The sequence below is a fragment of the Varanus komodoensis genome, unplaced genomic scaffold (genome assembly GCF_004798865.1).
Source record: "Varanus komodoensis strain SLA01 unplaced genomic scaffold, ASM479886v1 scaffold24, whole genome shotgun sequence".
NCBI classification, from domain to species: domain Eukaryota; kingdom Metazoa; phylum Chordata; class Lepidosauria; order Squamata; family Varanidae; genus Varanus; species Varanus komodoensis.
This window is the reverse complement of record NW_025335641.1, coordinates 17,996,343-18,019,776: the sequence shown is the minus strand read 5'-3', so window position 1 is coordinate 18,019,776 and position 23,434 is coordinate 17,996,343. Positions and strand designations below refer to the sequence as shown.

The following is a 23,434-nucleotide window of genomic DNA, read 5'->3' as shown; positions in this document are numbered from 1 at the left end:
AGCTGCGCCGAGGGACGGTGGGGCCACTGCACTTGCGCTTGAGGCCACGCAGCAGAAAGAAGGGGAATGTGGGCTCCGCCACAGGTCATGCGTTTCCATTGCAACAATGGGTCGAACTTTATACAGACACCACCATAGAGAGAAAGCCTTATTTTCATTCAATATGCTAAAAGGAAGACTTTGAGTCCTCCTGAGCAGTCCATTCCTGCACTCATGTCATGCATGGGACCAAAGGATGTTCAGCAACCCTGTAGCTGCTTACAGGAAGAGGTGATTGAGCGAAAGGTCGCTGAGCTGCTGTGATGGAGCGGAACGTTGCTTTGGCTGGGGAAAAGATTTGTGCAGAACAAGAGCTCAGGCATGGCTCTCATTCACCCACATGGGATTTGTCACAGGATGCTACCTTTACTGGCGGCTCACCTTGCCCCATGCAAGGGCAGCCTCTCTACCCAGAAGGGGAACTCTATGGGAATGAAGGGTGCATAATAATCCATCACATGTAAATGTTTCTCAGATGACGCCACATGCATGGCACAAAGTGCAAATTCATGCATTGCTAGATTGAGAATTTTCTTCAACAGAATAAAGAACAAAGCACAGGAGCTGTTTTCAGTACCTAGGCATCTTGGTTCAGCTGACCAATCGCCATTGTTACAAGTTACCGTTGGAGACCCTTCCATTTTGTAGAAATTTTGGCATTGATATTGTACAGATTCTCCTGGCAGATATTCTGTTTTTGGAATGTTCACAATATCTCCATTTTCTATGAGAGGTGGGAGAGGACATTTTCCTTCAGCATCTACAGTGAAGCATTAATTAGAAAAAGAATCCATTAGATGACATTCAATTAGCACTCCCCCCCCCCCTTTAGAGGTGAATTAAAAAGGCAAACAACAAAACAACAACAAAAAATAACATATTACAGATGGTTTTGAGGAATGTATGGCAGAAAATAAGTTGCCATTTCTGTTGTCTTTCAGGCATGGATGATACTGCTTCACCAATTTCCTGGTACCTCAAAGGGGCCACTGACTAAATCAATAGCAGCTTCCTGGGTGTGACTACCGAGGTTGGGGAGGCCCCTGCACTTTGTGCTCCTGTTTGCCAAAGGGATGTACCTGATTCCTGCCAGCCTTTCAAAATCCTCCCAGCATGGAGCAGAATTCAGTTTGAGAGCAGACTCTGGAGAAGATTATCCTGGAAGGTGAGCATCTTTCCTTCCAAGCTGCTCCCTGAACTGCTCTGTCCATCCCCTCCCCTTGCCCGGTTCTTGGGTTCACTTCTAGGGCCAGGCCAAGCTTTCTTTCAGTGTTTCTGGCCCATTGGCCAGGATCCGGCAGGCAAGCAACGCTGCTCGGGGTGCTGGAGCAACAGCAGCTAAGAAAGGAGGCAACATCATGGCATTTCTCCATTCAAAATGTTCAATAACGATCTTCCCTTCTCTTTTATCTTTCTCTGTCCTGGTCTATCACTCTCTTCTATATTCTTCCCACAGTTGGGAAATTCTCACAAGACAGTGTGGTTGGTAAGAGCAGTGCTGAAATTACCTGAATCACACCCACAGGGAACAGTGCCCCCCCCCCCATCCAGGCCCCAATCCTCCCTCACCCAACCCGTTCACATGATTGCAGAGGAAGTTACTTGGAGCTGTGTGGTTCATCCAGTGCCATAATCCAAGACAAATAACTGGGGGATTTTGTGTTCATTTGTTCTTTCTTTCTTTCTTTCTTTCTTTCTTTCTTTCTTTCTTTCTTTCTTTCTTTCTTTGCATGGAGAAGACATGAAGACCACTCACTAATACACTAAAGCAAACTAAAGTGGATTGGAACGGGACATTCCTAATCATACAAACACAACGTATTTAACTCTGGAAATAACATTCTCTGCCCCCTCCACCCCCATAAGGATACACACTGCTTATCTGATAGAACATGCGGGCAAAGGGTGGAATTCGCTGCCACCAATCTTGATGGCCATAAGAAAGGATAGGAGGAATTCATGGGGAGACTTTCCAGGACTGGGTTGCAAGGCTTGCTAAGTGATGGGGCAGGGGCTTCGCATGCTGTGTGAACCCCTCCCGCTTCCCTCGGGGAGGCTCATAAAGCACCTCAGGCCAGCCAGGCTTTCACCAGGGTTTGGGTGATGGCATTAGAGATGAACATGCATTGTCCTTTATATAGATTGAAAAAGCCCGGGGGAAACTATGCCATACGGTTCAAGCCCCACAAAGTCAGGAAGCTAAAGCTAATGCCTTAGCAGACATCTCAACTGATACAGTGCGGTGTCTCAAATGTTGCTCGCTCACAACATTCCCCCCATGCACCTGCTCTTTGCTAGAGTCTTCCAGGGCCAAACCCAGGGGTGCCTGGGCCCTTTTCCTGGCCCTGTATTGCCTTATGAAGCAGCTGAGCATTCCTGGATCAGGAGAGTGGTCCTCCGATGAGTTGCCCCATGCCTGCAGGTTGCCTAGCCCAGTGACTGGAGGGTTGAGTTAAACATGGAGAATACTGGATGAGGGGGCACTCAACAGAGCTTTCTTCATCTTTCTTAGGGCTTGCTTGTTTCATGGAGGTCCCAAGTGTAGCCACAGAGGAATATGATCTACAGTCCTAAAAAGGAGATGTCTGGGGCAACATGCCTTCCAGGCCTTATGCATTTGTTCTGCTTCCATTTTCCCTGAGCTTTGGGGAAAGGAAAAAGTTAAAATGCAACCATGGCTCACTGTGGTGTGCCCTGGTTGGCAGAAATGGAGAAAATGGTGACCACTAGATTTTGAAGCTGCCTGCTCCCCTTCCTGCATTCTTCCATATTTCAACACTGCACAATAATTTGTTTTGCAATACCCTAGTTCTGGCAGTAGAAAATTAGATTTGGAAAGAAAAGTCTAGGAAAACTAATTGAGCAAATGTGAATTTCCCTGCTTTTATACCCCTGTTGTCCCAAAGTCTGTGTGTGGATAGAGCCCACCTTCAACTGAATTATGAGCCACTCGGATAAGATCAGTGCTGCTGGTGCTGGTGGATGCCACCCAGTGATCAGGGAAACCAGCCACGTCCAGCTATCTCTCTAGAGTGAATATCAAGTGTTTCTCGAGTGCATTGAAGGATCCCCCACAACCGGTCAGAGATGCAACCTGCTCTTCACCCTAAGAGGGACTTCATCAATGCCTGGCCAATGCTCAGAATGTGTGCATGCAAAGGTTGATAAGTTCCAAGCAAGTACCCTTTCCAGCCCTTTCAGGTCCTGCCGCACTCAGCGGGGAGCAATGACGGAGCAGGCAGTTGCTCCAGAGGCAGGCCAGATCCTGGCTCAAGGGTTCTTCAGCCTTTCCTGCTGGGAAGGCATGATGAGACTACTTGAAGGAAACATGGCAATATGGATGACCCTTTGGTCCTAGCAGGATGTTCGTCTTGGTACATGAGTGTCTTCTGTTGGTCATAAAGGCCATTTGTCCAGCAACTGGAGCACAGCTTACCACCTCCAAGATGGCAGCTTGGATCTTCCTGAGCTTCAGGTATACACAGCAGGTTCTCGGGGAGCACAGGAAGGGGCGGAGGCAGCCAAGGAAGTGCGGTATGGGGGGCGGATCAGGGCCCTGCTCATAGGTGACAGTTCCTCACATCTAATCAAATGTGTAACCTCACAAAGATGCCACTTTTTGTCCACTCTAATGCAATTGGTTGGATCTTCTTGCTTACCTACCAGGCCCTGTTTTTGCATATGGTTGGTGCTTTGTCCCTGCAAGGGATTGCACCCCACTGCCCTGAAATCTCACTGCGAGTTTATTTGTTAGATTCCTCTTAGCTCATGGACTAAATGCCCATGTGAAAGGTGTGGTCCTCACTGCCATTTCTGGATATCCTGGACAAACTATATCTCAGGTTCCCAACAGAATGACTGTAGCAAAGAGAAACATCCTATACTTGGAAACAACATTTCACCATTTCAGGCCATCCCCCTGGCAGAGAAGTCCTCAAAGGGACAGCTGCTGCACTGCCCTCAGCCCCCTGACCTATTCCATATAGGAGTGTGAATTACAGAAGCGTGGCCTTCCTCCACAGCCATCCCGTGGGTTACGATACATGCATTTCACTCTTAAGCTACAGTGCTGGCTGCATTTGCCTTAAGATTGTTGTGTCATAGCAAAGCAAAAGGTACTTAGAATCATAGAACAGTGGAGTTGGAAGGGGCCATGAAGGCCATCGCGTCCAATCCCTGCTTTTGCAGGATACCACGTTGCACCATACTTACTCTTGCACAATGGAGGAGGAGACCAGCCACTCTCGGTGCACTTGGAAATTGGCCCTCTGCTCCTATAACCAGCATCACACTGTACTTCAATTGGCTCATCCAATCTGTACTGACTCTGCATTGGACGGACTTTCCCATTAGGTACTCGTGGAGGGAGACACACAATTTCTACGGAGAAATACCAATACTCAGCAATTAACCTGGCAGCAAATTCCTTCCCCAGCCTTTCTTTAGGGGTCACTCCCATTATTATGCAGTCTGTGGGAGAGGGGATGATTTTACAGCACTCAGGACTGAGCAGATGAGAAAGATGCAAGGCAGAGCTAAGATGAAGAAAGCCGGAATCACAGATGAGATTGGCCTCAGACAGGATGGGGAATGACAGACATGGGCCGTGCTCTGCCCCCAAATAGCTTTGGGTACCCCCTAGCAGATCCACCAGGTGGCAGCTCACTTTTCTCCAGAGGAAGCAAGCACAGCTTGAAAGGCCAAGAGGGAGGGCACTTATGGGCAATGCTCCCCTCGGACCCACGGAGTGCTGCACTTCACAGAAACCTCACTGGTACCCAGCACCAGCTTTGCTGCAGAAACTCAGGCCTGGCTCAGCTTGTGCAGCGCTTTTCTGGCCCCAGAACACTTCCTGAGGAGCACTGCAGCCCACAAGATTTCAGACGTGGGCCAGTTCTGCATTCATTGCAAGATCCTCCTCTCCCTCTCCACAAAATTGTCTGCTGCTTAGAGATGGAGGGAATTCAACTACAAAAGTGTGCTGGAACACCTTTTATTTCTAGGTGGCACTGAGGAGAGACAGAGGCGAATGCTTTTCATTTCAGCATCCACCCGCTCTAGTATGAGCCCTAGCAATGTGGACTCCTGCTGCAACAAAAGAGCCTCTGAACATAAAATTGAACATAAGACTGGCTCTGGATACAGCCCATCAAGACAAAGTGTTGGAGAAGACTTCTTTTTAATTCTAATGGTCTGTCATGACCAAATATTGCCTCCCTCCAAACACCCGCACCAACTGAGAAGGATCAGCAAATAAAAGCATTCTGTGTATGTTTTCTTTGTTTGAAAAGTATGCAATGTTCCAGTAAATTTTCATTACTTTCATTATATTTGCTTCATCCCAGCTTGAGTTACCTTTGCATTCAGGATACACAATTGGTTTTCCATTACAGTGGATTACAAAAGCAGATTCAGAAGAATTTGTTGCAGGGTCATATCCTGGTTTACAGGCAAGCTCAACAGAATCACCACGTCGCACATATACATTATCCGATCCTTTCTCCTCTGACCTCACCTCTAGATTCCAATTTTCTATTTCAGCCAGTGAGATTTTACAGGGTGCTGGAAGAGAAGAGAAGAGAAGAGAAGAGAAGAGAAGAGAAGAGAAGAGAAGAGGGTCTTTCTTTAAGATGTTCTCAGCTCCACTCATTGCCATGCTAGAAATATGAAGATGGGCTCATAGAAGAGTTGAAAATAACAATTGAGGACTGCTCAGACCACACTGGTTTGAAATTCTAATGTATTTTTAAACAGAAAACACCAAGCTCCTTACTAAACTATACCTCTCAGGAGTCCATGTTGTAAGCTAAGTGGTAGTGAAGTGGATAGAGTAGATAGAACTGGAAAGTTACTGCAGAGAGGATACAAATACTCAGCATGCATAGGTATCTCCTCTCAGCCACTTCCCCTCTGGGAAATCTGCTGAAGACTGAAGGTTGGCAGCAACGAATTCCCATGTGCTCTCTCACGCACATACTCTGTCCTGCACACACCATTCACACACACAACTGTTTATCATTCATACCATACATCAGAGAGAAAGGTGGATGGCTGACAGATCAATAGATGGATACACACAGAATGGGATCACAGAAACACGCTAGGCAGTACAGGGAGGTTTAACCTCCCATCCTTGGACCCCTCACTTTCATCCAGCCTCTTAGCTCTTTCCTAGTCATGAAATGCAGTGGGCTGATGCACTCTCTCCTGGACTGCCAGTGCAATGTGCTGAAAAGGGAAGGTGAGGAATCCAAGCAAATGAGTGATCCAGGTCCTTTCCTCCTGGATTGCAAGCTTGCTACTCTTCTTCCCCGCTTTCTCAAGGAACACATTAGGGTATCTCCTGTTGCTTTGATGTGAAACTCCCAGACATTTTGGCAGGCAAGCTACAGCAGGAATGAAGAATACTGAGATCCCAGCCCAAAAAAGGCATCAAAGGGGAACAGCTAATTATTGAAACTCATTATTGAATGAGTTGGCCCTATGCATGCCAACAGACTAAGCTGTTTTAAATTGTAAAGCATAAGAAAGCAGTTCATTTCTTCCCAGTGGTATTTTAGATCAGCACTACTCACTTTGTTCTTACCTAAGCAAATGGGCAGTTTTGTCCAGCTCCCATTGTCGCAAAAAGATCTGCTGTATCCTTCCATGACGTAAGATCCTTGGCACCTGAATTCAACTGAAGAGCCAGAGGTATACTGCTTCTGATAGAAAGTGATCATAACCCCATTCTCAATAGTGGGTGAACGGCTACAGTTTCTTCCTCTTTCTAATGATCAGTGAGAAAGAATAAGAAGGAAAAGCAAAGATGACTTGGGTATGACACAAAAGTTGATATTTAGCAGCAGCCACAGATCGGGAGGGAGTATGCTTGAACCCCTACATTTCTTCTTATGAGTAAAGAGGACTTGAATAAGTGATGTAGGTTAGGCGAAGAGCCATGGTAGCATCAAGGTTCAAGTGCTGGACTGGGACTTGGAGATCTCAGTTCAAGTCCTCACTTGGCCATGAAACTCACTGGGTGGCTTTGTACCAGTCACTGGTTGTGAGGATAAGATGGAGGAGAAGGATCATCTAGGCTGCCCTGGGTTTTTTGCAGGATATCAATGTAACAAAGAAATACAGTGACTTATTATCAGAACATCTGGCTGTTCTACATGCTTCCCACACAGCCCATCTTGCAGATGTGGCAAAGACCATGAAGTTATGGCTAATATTTAATAATGAGGACCTGTTTCCATCTTTATTTCTGTACAGTCATCACTTTCCAGATTAAGACCCACAGGTGAAAACTTAATACAGGCATTATGCAGATAATTCATTACACGGAGGACACCTGCACAAGCTGGATCTTTTGTGGTGGAAGGAGAGTGTTTATTTTTGCCAGTTGTCCTATTCCTTGAAGTCCTCTATGAGGCCAAAGCCTGATTTGGAGAATTGGAAGAGTCTCTAGAAAAATGTGCAAGGTGGTTCTGGAGGCAGCACGGTGAAGAAAGCATTCCTACCCCCTTCCTCATGCTTCTCGCTGCAAATGGAAGGAGCAGAATCAGCATGTCCAAGTCCTGTGCCTAAACTCAAAAAGTCCACCAGCTCCTCATGAAAAGATATTGCCAGCCACTCATGGTCCTGATGTGCATCCCCATCCACACACTAGTTATCTAGAAATGCTTAGGGAGGAGAGGGAGGAGGTCATATGCACTGCTCCATCACAGCTCTAGTAGTCCACACAGATGGGTTGCAATCATATGCAAGAAAGGCCTACAACTCCCAGCATGCTCCAGCCATTCATGACTGGTTGGAGCATGATGGGAGTTCTAGGCATTTCTCTGTCTAAACACTCATAGGATGGCACAATAAATGAGTCTTGCAATCTATCTGAACTAAAAAGACCTATCCCCCTTCTCCACTATTAACAACTTTTGTCTGTATATTGAATGCCACATACTGTGCTCTGGAAAAACAGTGTGGAGACAACGAAAACTGGTGAATCCGACACCCCTGTGGTGGTGCATCCACTCTGAGTTTTAGTCTGAACTTCTATGGAGCTGTTCATGGTGCTGAACTCTAGCCTCAAATAGGTTCAGAATCATGGATAGTGCCTTTCAAGTGTGAACTGAAAGCTAGACTGTCAGCCACTTCTGAATATTAATGGATATTGATATCAATGTGCACAGATAGCTGGCATTTACATGCTAGAGTAGGTTCATGAGGGGCTATTGTGGATTGGGGCCCTAGTTTGGGGTCAGTATGGAGCATGTAATCCTGCTTCCAACCACACAGTGGGCAGGATCTGGATTTGGGGATTGCAGGTAGGGTGTGCCCACAATTCCTTTTGCAAAATCCTGCTCTACCTGCTTTAGGAATCTACTGGGCCTTTCCCTGAAATGGAGCAACAGTCATGTGCCATTCAGCGGCAGTACTACGTGGACCACACTACTCGATGCATAACGAACAGTCACACAAAACCCCACACCTGCTATTGCTTCCCTTTATTTTCATCAAGTACCAACAGCGGGGAGGAAAGTAAGCCAAGAACGGAGAGAGCATGCAGAAAATCAGAGTGAGCCGGGAGTTATTCTACAGTCTGACTGTTTTTTAAGAGGATCAGACATGTCGAGAACAGCTGAGGAAGGAATTCCAGTTGGAGGATTTGAATAACCAGAGATAAATTTGTTGGAACTGAAAGCAGACTAACCTGAGATACATGATGGCAGATCCATGTGCCCATCAACACACTTCCTGACTGAAGGTGTTGAGACAACATACCCTTCCCTGCACAGGAATTCCAGTGTGCTGTTATGTTGAACCATGTGTGACTGGCTCCTGCCATGAGCCAAAAGCAGGTGCTTGGCATCCAGCTGCTTCTTTCTGATGACACAGGGTTCTAAGGAGAAAAAGCCAGGTAGTTTTCATTACAGCTACTATATAGGGTCTAGTTCAAAGAACTGATGGAGACATAAGCACCCTGTTGGATCTGCCAATTGCAGTGAAAAACAATACTCGGTTGCATCACTTTAGTTATTTTAGAGATGGAGCAATTTTTGTTCCTCATTCATAAGAAATGTGCAAAATCTTGATCCCATTGAGATGTCATTTCTTAGAAAAATAATGTACATCACACACACACACATACACACACTTCATCTATTCTCATTATTTCTCTTGGAAAGAGCTTCAAAATTGTGGATGTTACCATAAAATAATAAGCCATTGTTAACCCTATCTGCGGTTCAGTCTTTCAAATTTTGCATACTACCCTGTCTGAATTCGGACTGTCTTGTCTTGCGCTCCTGGAAATAATTACATATATTGGTGATTGACAAATGAAGTCATGTTACATATCAATATCTTAACCAAGATTCATATGAGTTTCCCCCAGGTTTCACTATCTGTTAGCCAACCTCACTCGAGCTGCACATGATCTTCTTCCTGGATGTTGCAGATGTGGAGGTTGGTAGTCCTCCTCCAGATGTGCAAGGGTGATACCTCCTGTTAAGGCTGAGTGGCCAGAAAAAAGGAAGAAATGCACTTTCTTCTACCCATCTTCCAAAAACTTAAAAAACTGCATCTACCCAAACAGGTAACTTACCTTGCAACTCTAGATCTCTTAGACATACTGCTATTAGATGATCCATATCAGCTCCTGATATCAAAGCATTAAAATATTTATTTTTTCCTAAGACTTCTGGTGTAATCGGTGGGTGGTTTGGATTACTCCGATTTCTTATGGCTTTCATTTCCTCTTTTACTTACAATACTATGATAAGTTGCCCTGATAACTTGCTTGCAGGGCACTGTCAATCTCAACATTTCAAGAAGTTTTCTGGGAGAATCATTGCTGTAATTTCACATGCCAGCTATCCCTTTTATTTTGCATACCGAACATTTTTTAGAATCATAGAATAGGGGAGTTGGAAAGGGTCAAGAATACTATTTGGTCCAACCCCCTGCTCAATGCAGGACTCTTAAGTTAAACCAGACCTCTTGGATGGTTGTCTAGCTGCATCTTGAATGCCTCCGGTGCAGGAGAGTCCACAACCTCCCCAGGTGATCAGTTCCATTCCCATATTGCTGTAATGATCCAGAAGTTTTTCCTGATGTTCAGCTGCGTTCAGCCAGCTTCCTGTAGCTTGAACCCATTATTGTGTCTCCTGCAATATGGGATGGGGGAGAAGAGATCCTGCCCTTTCTTTGTGTGACAACCTTTCACTTCACACAGTGGGCTCATAATCTGTTTAAAAGGTTACAGAGTTCTTCTTTCTCTGCTTTCTTGCAAACAATTGCTCTAGTCTTGCTCATTCTCCTTCCTAATTGGAGCCCCCAGTAGCAAGGAGCCTGCCATTCAATAAATGGACTGAAAGAGAAATGCACTAGGTATAAAATAATTCAATCTTCCACTGTCTAGTATCCACTCTGGTTGGAGCAACAAGACAACACAAGAAACCTCCCTTCTCCATCTGTCTGTCCCACTAAACAAATGCACTTGTAGTTTGTATGGAGAGAACCTTGATTATCATTCATAGGAGAAAATTACCAGGTGCCTGGCTTCTTGGATGTATCTGCTTCTATCTGCTGTCCAGATTGTATGACACTGTGAGAGGTACAGGTAACAAGCACCGTCAAATTCTGCACTGCGAAACAACATTCATTATCTAACCTACCCTAAACATTAACCGGTAATCCCATGGTGCATTGACCTGTTTTTATTTTATTTTTATTTTTATTTTTATTTTTATTTTGTGCATTGAGCTTTCTGAGCAATCCTACACCCCTCAGTGTTTAAAAGTTGCGGTGAGAGAGGAAAAGAAAAGATGGTATCTTACCCAAACACTTTGGTGGAGCTGTCCATTTTTGTCCCTTGCATGTTATCCATTCAGAACCCACCAACACATACCCATGGATACACCTGTATTGTACTCTGTATTCTCCATAATTGGTTATTTTATCCATAATGATCTCTCCAAAGTCAACATCAGGTGGTTCTTCACACACTAGAATTAAATTTAGCATCATCATTGGTAATAACCCGACACTACACAATCAAGGGTATACTATTGCTCAAATGCCACTGCAGTTGCAGGATTGCGTTTTTGTATTTGATAAGCAACTTACTTTCTACACTAATTTTATCAATAGGGTGTGTTGAAAGTCCTGGTTATTTATCAGTGTATTTTAATTGCTCTTGTCCTATATACAGAAGGGCAAATTATTCTGTTTTGGTGCCTGAGTTAAATTGTTGGACTGTCCCATCCCATTTTTGGCAAATATTCAAAGAAACAGTCTTGTTTAAATTGTTTGAGACTGCCTCTAAAATGTGTTCTGGACACATTTTTGAGCAGCAAAATTACAAGATTTGGGGGAAATCAAAACAACTGTTTTCTCCACAAAGGTAATAATTAATGTAATTTGCTTAAAAATGAACACTGAACACAATTTTCCGACATTTTTAGTTTTGTATCTGTTTTATTTCTTTTGCTAATTGCAAAAAAGGTCCCCTGACTAGAGGACTAAAATCCCTAAAATATTTGGGAGCAGAGTATGATTCTTTGATTCCTACTAGATTCAACACTTAAGTGTAGGTAGTAGTTTATCCAAGGCTGGAAGCAAATATTAGGATATGTTTGACAACTGAAAATGAACTGTGTTAGTGCTGTTTATGAAAGTATCAGACTTGCACTGGGACTCAGGAGATCTGGATCCTAGTCTTAACTCGGCTCAGGAAGATCAATGAATAACTTCCCACCACTAACACTCAGCCTAACCTAACTTATAGGGTAGTTTTGAGGATAGCATGGAAAACAGAAGAATTATGTAAGCTGCCTTGAATCCCTAGGATGAAAAAAAGTTGAGATATAAAAGTAGTAATGGATAAACAAAGAAATGATATGTACTTTTCCTCCACCATGATCTTTGTTGGCATATTTTCTCCAGTTCTGAGGTATGTTTTGGTTTTTTTCCAGCAGAAGCTAAACTAAGGTAAATCAAACAAGCATTTACACCATGGAAATGTATGTTTTTTCCCCCATGATTCTAATTTTTAAAATCTGCTAAACCTGGTCACCAAAAGCAACATTAAGATGAATCAAGATTAGAAGGTACATCATGGAAATCTTGCCCCCTGATCATAATGTTATTTTCAACTCTGTTATGAAAACTCTGCTGGTGTTTCTCCAAGATTGGGAATTCTGTTTAACATGGAAAGCACTCAGAGGCAAAGCAGGAATGGTTATTATTTGTCACATTATATTTAAGCAAGAACTATGATCTGTGGAAACAGAGCCTCTTGAAATAGATATAAACATGCAAGAAGCAATATCCATATGGGAAACCACAGGAGAGAATTCTGGAATGATTTCTTCTAATCTCAAACACAGGTGCTTGAGTGTAGAAGGACAGGGGTCAAAATGGGAATATAGGGGAGGGGATTGAGAGAGAGAGAGAGAGAGAGAGAGAGAGAGAGAGAGAGAGAGAGAGAGAGAGAGAGAGAGAGATTTGCATCCTCAGGCAAATTCCAAGAAACAAAAGAATGCTGATTTTTAGGGGTGTTTTTTTTTAATGGTGGCTTCCTTCCTCCCAAAAACGCTAAATGAGGACTGAACATGATCAAGGACTTCCAGGAAATAAAATGTTTTCTAATACTAATCAAAATAAAAACCCAACTATTTCCAATTTAAAAAAAAAAAAACCTAATCTGAATGACGTACCTTTTTGGGATGGGCAACATGTCCAAAGAAGAAATAGAACAACATATCTCAGGGAGTCCATTCTAATATTTTAGGATTCTTTGGGCTGAAACTGCCTAAAGAATAGTCTTCAGCTTCAGCTACTAACTTCTGGGCAGAAGTTGACACTGTCAAGATCTTCCTTTCTCTCTGGTGCCACACTTCAGTCCTGTGCTGTAGTTCAGTTTCATTGCAGGAGGGGCGTGGAGTTTAGCTGGAATAAAAATCAGGGAAGCAGGAAAGATTACTTAATGTGTGGGGGGTGTCTTTGAAATGTTCTGTGGTTTTACAGCATGATTTTCATAACAAAATGTCATTAGATCAGCAGAATGTCATATCTGATGGGAATGTGCTGAGTTTGATGTCAACTATCAGTGAAACAAGAGGCTAATTGGAGAAAGAGGGGGGGAAACAAGCCTGGGAATATTAAGGAGAATGTTATTAGTTTAATGGACCAGAAGAAATATCAGGTGAAGAGAAAAGTCCAGTTCCCCTTTTATATTGCTTCATATCCATACTTGCATTAGTTTTTCACTTTTTGCTTCATAAGGATTGTCATTTTTTCAGGAATTATAAAACAAGACTGTTAGTGTCCTATCCACTGAAAGAAACAATGTGGCCACTGTGTAGAAAGAGCAAAGTTTCCTTCTAAATTGTCTCACTGAAATTCTGTAAAGGTATACCAGACAAGTTCGGTAGAAGCAATCTGTGGAAAACGTGGCCTATTTACCTTATATTATGATTCAAAGCAGCCACAGGTAGCAAAATGAAGGTTGAGTGGTACCTTCACCAGACTTTCGATATATCAGAAGCTCTTAACTTTCAGATTACATTTATATTATTTATAGTGGATGTGGGATTCCCTTTATCTACCTCCAGAACTGGTTATGCTCACCTTGGTAGTTGAGTGCTGCTCTGAACTGAGCAGGGGTGCATGTCACTCTTTGTTCTGCTGGAACTCCCATAGTCTTTATATGCCATCCAACCATACCAGGTGGTGACTTTCTTGGCATTTCTCTGGAATGGGATTTGGAAACATGTTCTTCACTGGTTCCAGTCCTTGCTGAGTGTCAGTCTCAGAGAGGGGTGTCGGGGTTGTCTTGTTTGACACTGGCTGTTGTCCTGTGATGTTTCTGAAGATTCCTCCTTCTCCCCCATTCTATTTATAACATTCATGGAAGTAACAGGAGAGGAAGAAAAACGATGCTGCCAAAATAGATTAACCTTCTTGTCCATCCATTTTCTTATGCTAAACACAGTCATGCATTAGGGTTATATGTTAAAATCATTCAATGTTTCAAAACAAAAGTAAAATCCCCCTGGTGGTGATCTCAAGGCTCCCTCACTTAGCTACATTTCCCAGCACTCATAGTTTGCTTGGGAGTACAGAGTAATGAAGGACTCACTGGAGAAGAGCCTAATGCTGGGAACAATTGATGGCAAAAGAAGAAGGGGCTCGGCAGAGAATGAGGTGGCTAGATGGAGTCACTGAAGCAGTTGGTGTGAGCTTAAGTGGACTCCGGGGAATGGTGGAGGACAGGAAGGCCTGGAGGAGTGTTGTTCATAGGGTCGCGGTGAGTCAGACACGACTTCACAACTAGCAACAACAACAGAGTAATATTATTGGAGCATATCAAACCAATGGGGACTGATGGAAAATTACTACCCTCTGAAAAGTTTCAAAATTGTCATGTAGGATTATCTACATTTTAATAGAGAAGCAGAACAATCAAGAAAAGACTAACAGGACCAAAAAATTGAGGAAATAAACAATGGAAGCTTTAAAATTTAGTTTTAAATAAACACACAGTCATGTACAAGGCAGAGCTGAGTGATCTGGATTTGACCTGTGTCCTCTTGTGCAAGGTTGTTCTTCAGAAAGATGCAATGTTTCTCAGGAATGGTGTGGTTAAATCTGGGCTTTTACTTTCATAAGTACTTCAGAGAGATTAAAACCAACATAGCCAAATAATATTCTGTTATTATCTTAAATGGTTCTTTTCCTGAAGCTGATGAGCCCTAATTACTTTTTGTCTCTTTTTACATGATTTGTGTCTTCTTGCATCATGCAATTGTAAATAATCCTAAAAATGGCCAAAAAAATGATCTTGATTTGGCAGCATGAAAGAAATATTCGCAATATCTTTGAAACAATATGTTCAATGAAAATGTCTGTAGCACACCTTTCCCATTCATCATCCAGTGTCTCTGTTTTTAAGGAAATGGGGATGAGATCAGGTTACAGCATACTCTTTGCTTCACCGTGTTTCATGCAAAAATAGCTCTTGATATAGCTCTTGATATTGGTGGTGTAGCCATTATATGAAACGGATTCCATATATAAGCAATAATATGAGACTGTCTTAGGATGGCTTCAGTATCTTTGCATTGATGTCCCTATATAGGACAGTCTGGGTGACATAATCGCTGCCAGCACATACCTTCCAAGAATCAATGATGTTCCAACTTCAGATGCATGCCCAAAATGTATCAGAAAACAGCTTTGACAATGCTTGGGTTTCTGAGGAAGTGAATGGGCTTCTGAAAGTTTTCCTGCACATCTTTGTTTAATCAACTGATTCTTTGAGGTCTATGAAACTGGAAGAAGAGGAGGAAATACTAATCTACCAGAATATGCACAGATATTGTAGATGTCTATCAATTCCAAGCTGGTCAAACCAAGTTCTGCACACAAGTATTTTTTAAATTCAAACCATTGCCCTCATTCCTGCAGAAATTTGATCAAGGCTTGGCAATAAGAATGAAGAGCTAAAAAGAACTGCCATGCTAAAGGCAGGTGTTTGGATATAGGCTAGTACCCTACACAGATTCCCACCCACTCAGCTATATGGCTAAAGTGTGGTAAGGGATGTGGTTTTCTGATGTTTAAATTCATAGTCGGATTTTGTTTTCAGTTGAAGATGCTGCTTCATCTTTTTAATATCTTTCAGTGGCCAAAACTTTCTTATTCTTAGCCAGTTCAGCTGTTTGCTCAACATTCCCCTCACTTAAGTTCTGTCTCAGAAATTCCTTAAGATGCTTTAAGTAAACATTTCAAGCCCCTGTTTGTGAAGCGCTGTTACGGCTCATCACAGAGAACTGGTTCGCATGATCATTGCAGGCCACTGTGGCTTGTTCAAATATCTGTTAGGTCAGCTGCGGTTTTATTCGCTTGTTTTGATAGTTTAACATTGAACTGGTTCTTGACCATGGTTGTCAGCAACCTTGGGTATTTGAGCAATTGGAAAGAAAGGCAGGATAGGAACAGTTTAATTAAATAAGTGCCATTCTTTGCATATTTTCTTCATAAACATAGCAACATAGAAACAGAGCAAGACAGAAGGGGTCTCCCAGGCCATCTAGTCTGACCCCCGGCTCCAGCCAGCTCCGCTCACGACATGCCCACCATGTGCATGTCCAGCCTATCCTTGAACACCCGCACCAATGGGGCCTCAATGACCTCTCATGGAAGCCCATTCCACACCCTCGGGGTCCTAACTGTCAGGAAGTGCTTCCTGGCGTCTAAATGGAACCTTGGCTCCCTGAGCTTTGCTCCGTTGGAGCACATCCTGCCTTCCTCTGCAGGGGAGAACAGGTCTCTACCCAGAACAGCATGGTAGAGTTGTGCAGGATTTATTCAATTTGTTCTTTCTGTGTCTCAAGGATTGCCAGGCATTGTTTATGCCATCATCTGTTCATGGAGAGAATCTTTTTTTTAAAACCAGAATTGCATGGAACTAGCATTAATTAGTGCTAGTAAGCATTAGGCCTAATTGTGCATGCATAAATGCACCTTTAAATATACTGCAAGTTTTTCTTAAAAAAAAAGAATATCAACAAAGAACCTCAGATTTGCACATAAGTATTGTTGCTTTTTTTTAAGTATGTTTGTTTATTCAACGTAAGTATTGTTGAATACAAAAAGAACACATAACCCCCACAGGCAGTTATATATGCCAATGTATCATAGCCCCCCACCTGGTTTTCAAAGCTAACAAGGAGGAAGCATTGAACAATGAGCCAATTAACATGTCTTGGTCAGCCACACTTGAGAAAATGCATGGTGGATTGGTTGCTTGATCCCAAACCTACATTTCTCTCAACAGCTGGCCAGGACCTATGCAGCTTGCCCTGGTTTGTTCTCCTTGACCACCCCCACATCCCCTGTAGGTATCCCAGGGGCCTTTGCAGGACAGAGCATATCCTCCTTGCTATAGCATTACTGTTCCTGGTTTGCCCTGTTTACTGTTTTTCCCTGGTTTCCACCCTGACTACCCCACCTCCCCATACACTTTGTCAGATGGCTACCTAGAAAGAATTTTCTGAACATCAGATGTTAATGTTCTGTTGCTTTAAAAAATTCAGTATTCTTTTTTTGTCCTTCTAAAGTGCAGAATTATGCAGATACGTCTGTTTGCTATTGGCCTTTTTTAGTAGAAGACTTTCCCAGGATGGCAATATCCCCTCTTGTCAATATCTGTAAATTCCTAAATAGCAAACTCCTTTTTGTTTCCAGTACAACAAACCCCTTTGCATCCAATCGCCTCCCTGACTGATTACCTGCTTCCTATGTAACAAAAGGGCTCTCTATTGTTGGCACTGATGTGATTAGCAATTGGCTTTGGGCATCGCTTATTGCCTGCTGGCATCTCTTTTGCACATGTTCGTTTGTTTTCCTTGTATCAGCAAGACTTCCCTTTCCTTTTTTCTGACTATAGACCTGGGCACGACTGACAGATTGGCGGTTTCTTGGATTAATGGTTTTTGTTGATTGTGGTTTTGAGCAAGCATTTGGAAGGGAATTCTCTTCTTGACCTTCCCTTGCAACTTCCTTTCTACCAGTTCCTTTATTTTAGAGAGTTCCTTCTTTTTAAGCCAGATGTGCCTGCAGCGGACTTCTTGGAAATTTTCTACTGAAACTTCTATTAAAGTTGCTATTTGTGTGCTGGCTGTTTCCAAATGGTTCAACAGCTCATACTAGACACAGGATGACACCACAGAGGATTAAATCCAGGGCTACCTCTCCTCTGGTCAGTCCATGGCCAATGGTTCAAGGATACAGTCAAGACCACCAAGAAACTTAACCTCTTGAAAAGCATGCATTTCTCCAGTCAATATGGAGACAATTATATTATTATAACACTTCCTTGTGTGGATGCCTCCCTGACTTCATGTTCCATTTGAAGATCACTCTAAAAGTTCTTGTCTGGGTGAAGATGGCACTTTCCTAGAAATAATTTCATTTTGGAGTCTCGTACTGTCCTCCATAGTGCTTCTACAGATGGGAGATAGTCTAGTCTTCTTGAGACTATGCCTGTTTCACCTATTGCAAAGTAAACCTACCTTCTTTAACAGGAAGGAAGAAAAGAAAAGGCCAAAATAAGAAGAGTCTAGTCAAGGTTAGCTCAGTACATTTTACCCAGGTTTATTTTCTGCTTTACACTTTTACTCAGCAACAGGCAAACACATGTTTCACAGCCGACAACAAAAAACATTAGCAACAAATATTCATATGTGTGGATGCACTATACCAAACAAGGAAATCACTTGTATGAGAATATGAAAAAGAAATATTAGCCATTCCATTCTGCATTTGTTAACTTAGAAGCAAGCCTCTCTGTGTTGACTGGGGCTTATCCAGAAGGAAATATGTATGGGTGCAACCTAAGCATTTAAAATATTTTGCAGGTTTTTTAAAAAAATTACTTTCCAATAAAGGAGGATGTAGGGGGGGTCTTCAAATTAAGGGTTATTATAGTTTTAATGAGGATGAACTCTGAATAGGCAAGTAATAATAATAGTGACAATAATAATCCATTTCAATTATATACAATCACTTTCTCATTAAGAGTGCTTTTTCAGAATTCAGAAATACTAAATTTCTAGATTCAGTAATGTATGAGCCAAAGACTTCCATACTTCTTCCCAGAGTATTTCTACAAGGTCACATTTGTAACTTTTAATGTTTTTAACTGAATGATATTAGAAGCGGGCTAGACCTGTGTTTACAATCATGCTACAAGTTTGCCCATGATAAACTTTGCAGGAGTGACTTCCATGAAGTAAGACTTATCACATTAGGTCCATGATCCATTGGCGAATAGTGCACACTAGCGGTGAAAATATATTTTTACAAACTCCAGCTTGATTTGACAATATTAAAAACAGGTGTTCAAGCATTACTGAAGATCATATGTTGCTTAAAAACGTGTGTTTCATGGATCAATCCATGGGTTGCCTGTCAAATGAAAGAGAAGCATGGAAGAAAGAATGTTTGTGTATTCTTGGAACTATCTTTTATGTGACAGATGTATTATATTCCACTGGATCCATACAAAAGTTGTCAGAGAAGACTATTTTGAGAAGGTTCCAATGTCTCCATGTGACAAGCGTAGTTTCTAGAGTAACCTGAAAAGTGCAGATTCTCCTCTTACTGAGGAGCAATCACTACTATTTTGACTTTTCACGGTGTCTTTGTTTCAAGAAAACCTGGGAGAATGAGCATCAAAATAGCAAATGCGGCTCAGTACAAGCAAGCATGAAGCAATGCATGTTGAAGAAAAAATACCAGCATCAAATTTAAGCTGATGGAATCGGAGCTAGTGATGACAGACCAAGGAAAAGATCTAGGGGTTGTGGTGGACAGCTCAGTGAAAATGTGGATCCAATGCATGGCTGCTTTGAAAAAAGTAAACTCTATGTTAGGCATATTTAGTAAAGGGATTGAAAATACAACTACTAAAGAACAAATACAAATGTATGGTCTGACTGCACTTAACATGTTGCATACAGTTCTGAATATTGCACATAAAAAGGATATTATAGAGTCAGAAAAAGTGCAGAAAAGGGAAATTAGAATGATCAAGGGGCTGGAACATCACTCCTGTGAAGAAAGGTTACAATAGCTGTGATTGTTTCACTTAGGAAACAATATAAGTAAAGAGAGATATGGTGTGGCATACAAAATTATGCATTGTGCAGAGAAGGTGGAGGAGGAATCATTTTTCTTCCTGTCCCATAATACTAGGAACTGAGATCATCCTAGGAAGCAAACTGGTGAGTGATTCTGGGCAGATAAAAGCAAGTACTTTTCACGCATCATATATCAGGACAGCTTTAAAAGGGGATTAGATAAATTCATGGGGTGATTGGAAGAATTAACAGGGGCTAACAGTGGTTATTGCTCTTGCTGACTAAGAACTGACTCAGGGATCTGAGACAGCATGCCTTCATGCTCCAGTTGCCAAGACCTTGGGCAGGAGAGTGCTGTGGTACCCGGATCCTGCTTGAGGGAACCTGGGAGCAGCCAGATCGCCGCAGTGAGACCAGAATGTTGCACTGGGTGGATCATTGGTCAGAGCTAGCATGACTTTGCTTATTTTCTTATGTCCTTAGTTAAAAAAGGATGGAGGAAGAGGAAAGCAGAGAGTGCAGGAAGGGGATATGAAGAAAATTGAATGTACATGGAATAAATTTGTCCAGGAGTGCCTTCCTTCAGCTAAGGCAGATTTACCAGCTTTGCCCCTACCTAGACAGAGGGAGGCTGAAAATAGTTACCCAAGCACTGGTAACTTCCAAAATAGATATTGTAATGTGCTCTATGTGGAGCTGCCCTTGAAGACTGTACAGAAATTGCAGCTGGCACAAAATTGGAATGCTCGGTTGGTGACTGGCACTGCTAGAGTGATTCACATAACACCGGTTTTGAAAGAATTGCATTGGTTGGTTGAATTGTGGCCTGGGCCCAATTCAAGGTGTTTGTTTTAACATATAAAGTCCTAAATGGCTTGGGGCCTGGTTATCTGAAGGACCATCTACACCCATATATACCTACCCACCCCTTAAGGTTGGCCCAGGAGTCCCTTCTATAAAAGCCATTCCTCAGAGAAAGAAAGGAGTGGCACATAGGCAAAGGGCCTTTTCTAATGCTGCTCCCCATCTTTGGAACTACCTCCCTAAGGAAATTCGTCTGGTACAAGACCTTGTCATCCTGGTCTTGGCACCAGGTGAAGATGTACCTTTAAAATAACAACAACAACAACTACTACTACTACTACTAATCTGTCTGCACTGGTAAACCTTTTTATATTGATTTGTGTATTGCTTTCTATGCTATTCTTTTAATTGTTTTAATATTTTTAAGATGTGAGCCACCTAGGGAGGCCTTTTTGCCCATTTATTTTGAATACATATGTAAATATATAAATAAATTTGGAAATGGGTCTGAAATAGCAGACTTAGGCTTAAGGGAGATGCCAGGCTGAGAATACTGATGACTGAAACCTATAGCATCACAAAGAGAAACATACCCGTTTTGTGCTCATAAGCTTCTGAAAGTTAATAGAAAAAATCTGCATATTCTTTTCAGGATATGTTTGGCAGCTTGGTGGGGATGCCAGAAAAGGGTTGGGGAGGCAAGCAGGAATCCCAGCACAGATTAAGGGCCCTTTTGATGATGGGGACTTACCGTTTTGGCAGTTCAGTTCATTGGCTGGGGCTTCGATTTGTTTTTAACATTGTTCCCCTGTCTGAATGGTTTTTACAGCTGTGCAAAGGCAACCTCATCTAAGAAAGGGAGCTACATCACAGCATAACCTCCTTTAAGATATTTAAAACTGTGAATGCCAAATACCTCTGCAAATTGGTGCTTCTGTCCATTGCTTGTCCAAACATCTTACTGTAGGATTTCCAGTGAGAAGGTATCCTGGAAAACAAAGATAGTGTACCCATTCCATATGCAGATACTTTTGCTTTCTTTGACCTTTAATCTGCCCATTAGCAATTCCAGGTGGAGGAGGACATGTTGTATCTGAAATAGCAGATAAAACAGAATTTGAAGGACATCCTGAAAATCTGCTCTCCCCACCACCCTGCACAGTATTGGATTGCTCACAGAATTTTTTTTTTTTTCCTTTTTTACCTGCCTCATTGTTATGGATAGCGAGCTTCTCAGGTGAATACATAGCATGCAACTGATTCTTGCTAGTTTTTTAACCTTTATTCAATCCAGTTCAGGACTGCTCCATGCAGGTAGGAAAGGTTTCAACCTTCCCACCCAGCCATCTGAGTTCCTAGGCCAAACTTCAGTGCATCTTTACCAAATCCTCATACTCCCCATTTACTATGGTGGAATTTTTATTTTTAGCAGGCATTTCCAAGTCTATTTCTTCCTTCTAAGAGAATGAAACCTGGTAGTCTGGTGTCCTCTAGATGTGTTGAACTACAATTCCCATCATCCACAGCCTGCTAGCACTGGAGATGATAGGAGTTTTAATACAAGAAATGTGGAGACTATCTGAAGGAAAACACGATTTCATGTTCTGTAATTTCATGGATTTCTTGGGACACCTGCACAATCCATCATCTAGAACTGTGATTCTCAAACAATGTCCTGGGACACATAGGACCCTGCAACAGAAGAGCCATTGCATTGCAGGAAATAAATGCATGTAAGCATTAAAAACTTATGTGTGCCCAAATGCACACACACAGAGAAGAGAGGGATTCTACAGAATGAATTGCTCAGACTTTGCCAGCGACTCAGACAGGAAGGCTGTGGATAGGCCCCTCCCATGGCAGGCAAAGATAGGTAGCAAACACTATTTTAAAAATACAGACTTCTGGATGGAATATCAAAGTGCACCTCCAGTTTTATTTCCAAAATCAAATGTGTGGCTGAGCAATGCTCTGGCCTAGTTGCCTCCCATTCATGCTACTTCTCCCTTTTTCTTTCTTACTTCTCTTCTTTTCTCTCTCCCAGGCTTGCCTTCAGCACTGAGCAAAAGGATCTGGAAGTCAGCTCTGAAATGACAAATCCCTACCTTCACACCTTGGTGGCTCAGACCATGTCTTCCTCTCACATGTTACAGTGGCTGATCCCTTCATTGCAAATCCTTCATAGCACTGATAATGCACTTGGTGCCCAGGTGGATAAGAGTTGGCTGCTCCTTTCACAATATCACCATTGGCAACTGTAGGTGGCTCACGGCAGGTTCTGTCTAGAAGGGGAGAAGACCAAATGAATACTGGCTTTATTCACATTCTGGTTTCCCTACATTTTGCCTGATAAACTATCTCTCAATTGATTTCTTACCTGGGAGAAAGATAACAGTGCCTGAGCTTTTCAGACATTCTGAAGATGACAGAATGATGCCAATGCATGAAAATAACGTAAGTTCTCCACCTGGTTTCCTCAGCTGACCTATGCCCTTCCTCTGATGCATATATTCAAGTCCCCCAGAAGTTCAAAAAAAATACCCCCCATAAAGAATATGGAACAGTCTCAAGGCCAGATGTTAGAGGGTGTCCCTTGCAGCTCCCCCTGAAGGGCTTATCACCATTGGGTTTCATCACCACTGGGGTGTCACCAACCATGCTGGGTGGCTCCAAGTCAGAGTCTTTCACAGTCAGCTGACTCAGGTTGTCAATCAGCCCCGGAAGGTCTGTTTTTCTTTCTTGTGCTGCTCTGCTGCTAATGAACTTTTCCCATAGAAGAAGTAGCTGGAGTGAGCAACATTCCCGGATGGGGCCTCAAGAAGGAAGATAAGGCTCACCCGTTGGTGTACACTAGAGATCTCTTATGCCTTGCATGATAATATACAAATATTCTTCAAGAGGAAAGCAAAATCCCTCACTATGCACTAGAATGTGCCCCATCACTTTGTGCAACAACA

General features: G+C 42.6%; 1 protein-coding gene across 1 annotated transcript in view; it reads right to left on the bottom strand.

Annotated features, from left to right (window-relative positions):
- The window catches only part of LOC123024502 (complement factor H-related protein 1-like), a 28,829-nt gene that overhangs the window by 2,083 nt on the left and 3,312 nt on the right, over window positions 1-23,434 (bottom strand). Inside the window, exons 4-6 of the mRNA XM_044432256.1 lie at window positions 22,583-22,759; window positions 21,394-21,570; window positions 617-799 (exon numbers count right to left, since the gene is read on the bottom strand). Of these exons, the coding sequence (XP_044288191.1) occupies window positions 617-799; window positions 21,394-21,570; window positions 22,583-22,759 (537 nt within the window). The remainder of the gene's footprint in view (window positions 1-616; window positions 800-21,393; window positions 21,571-22,582; window positions 22,760-23,434) is intronic.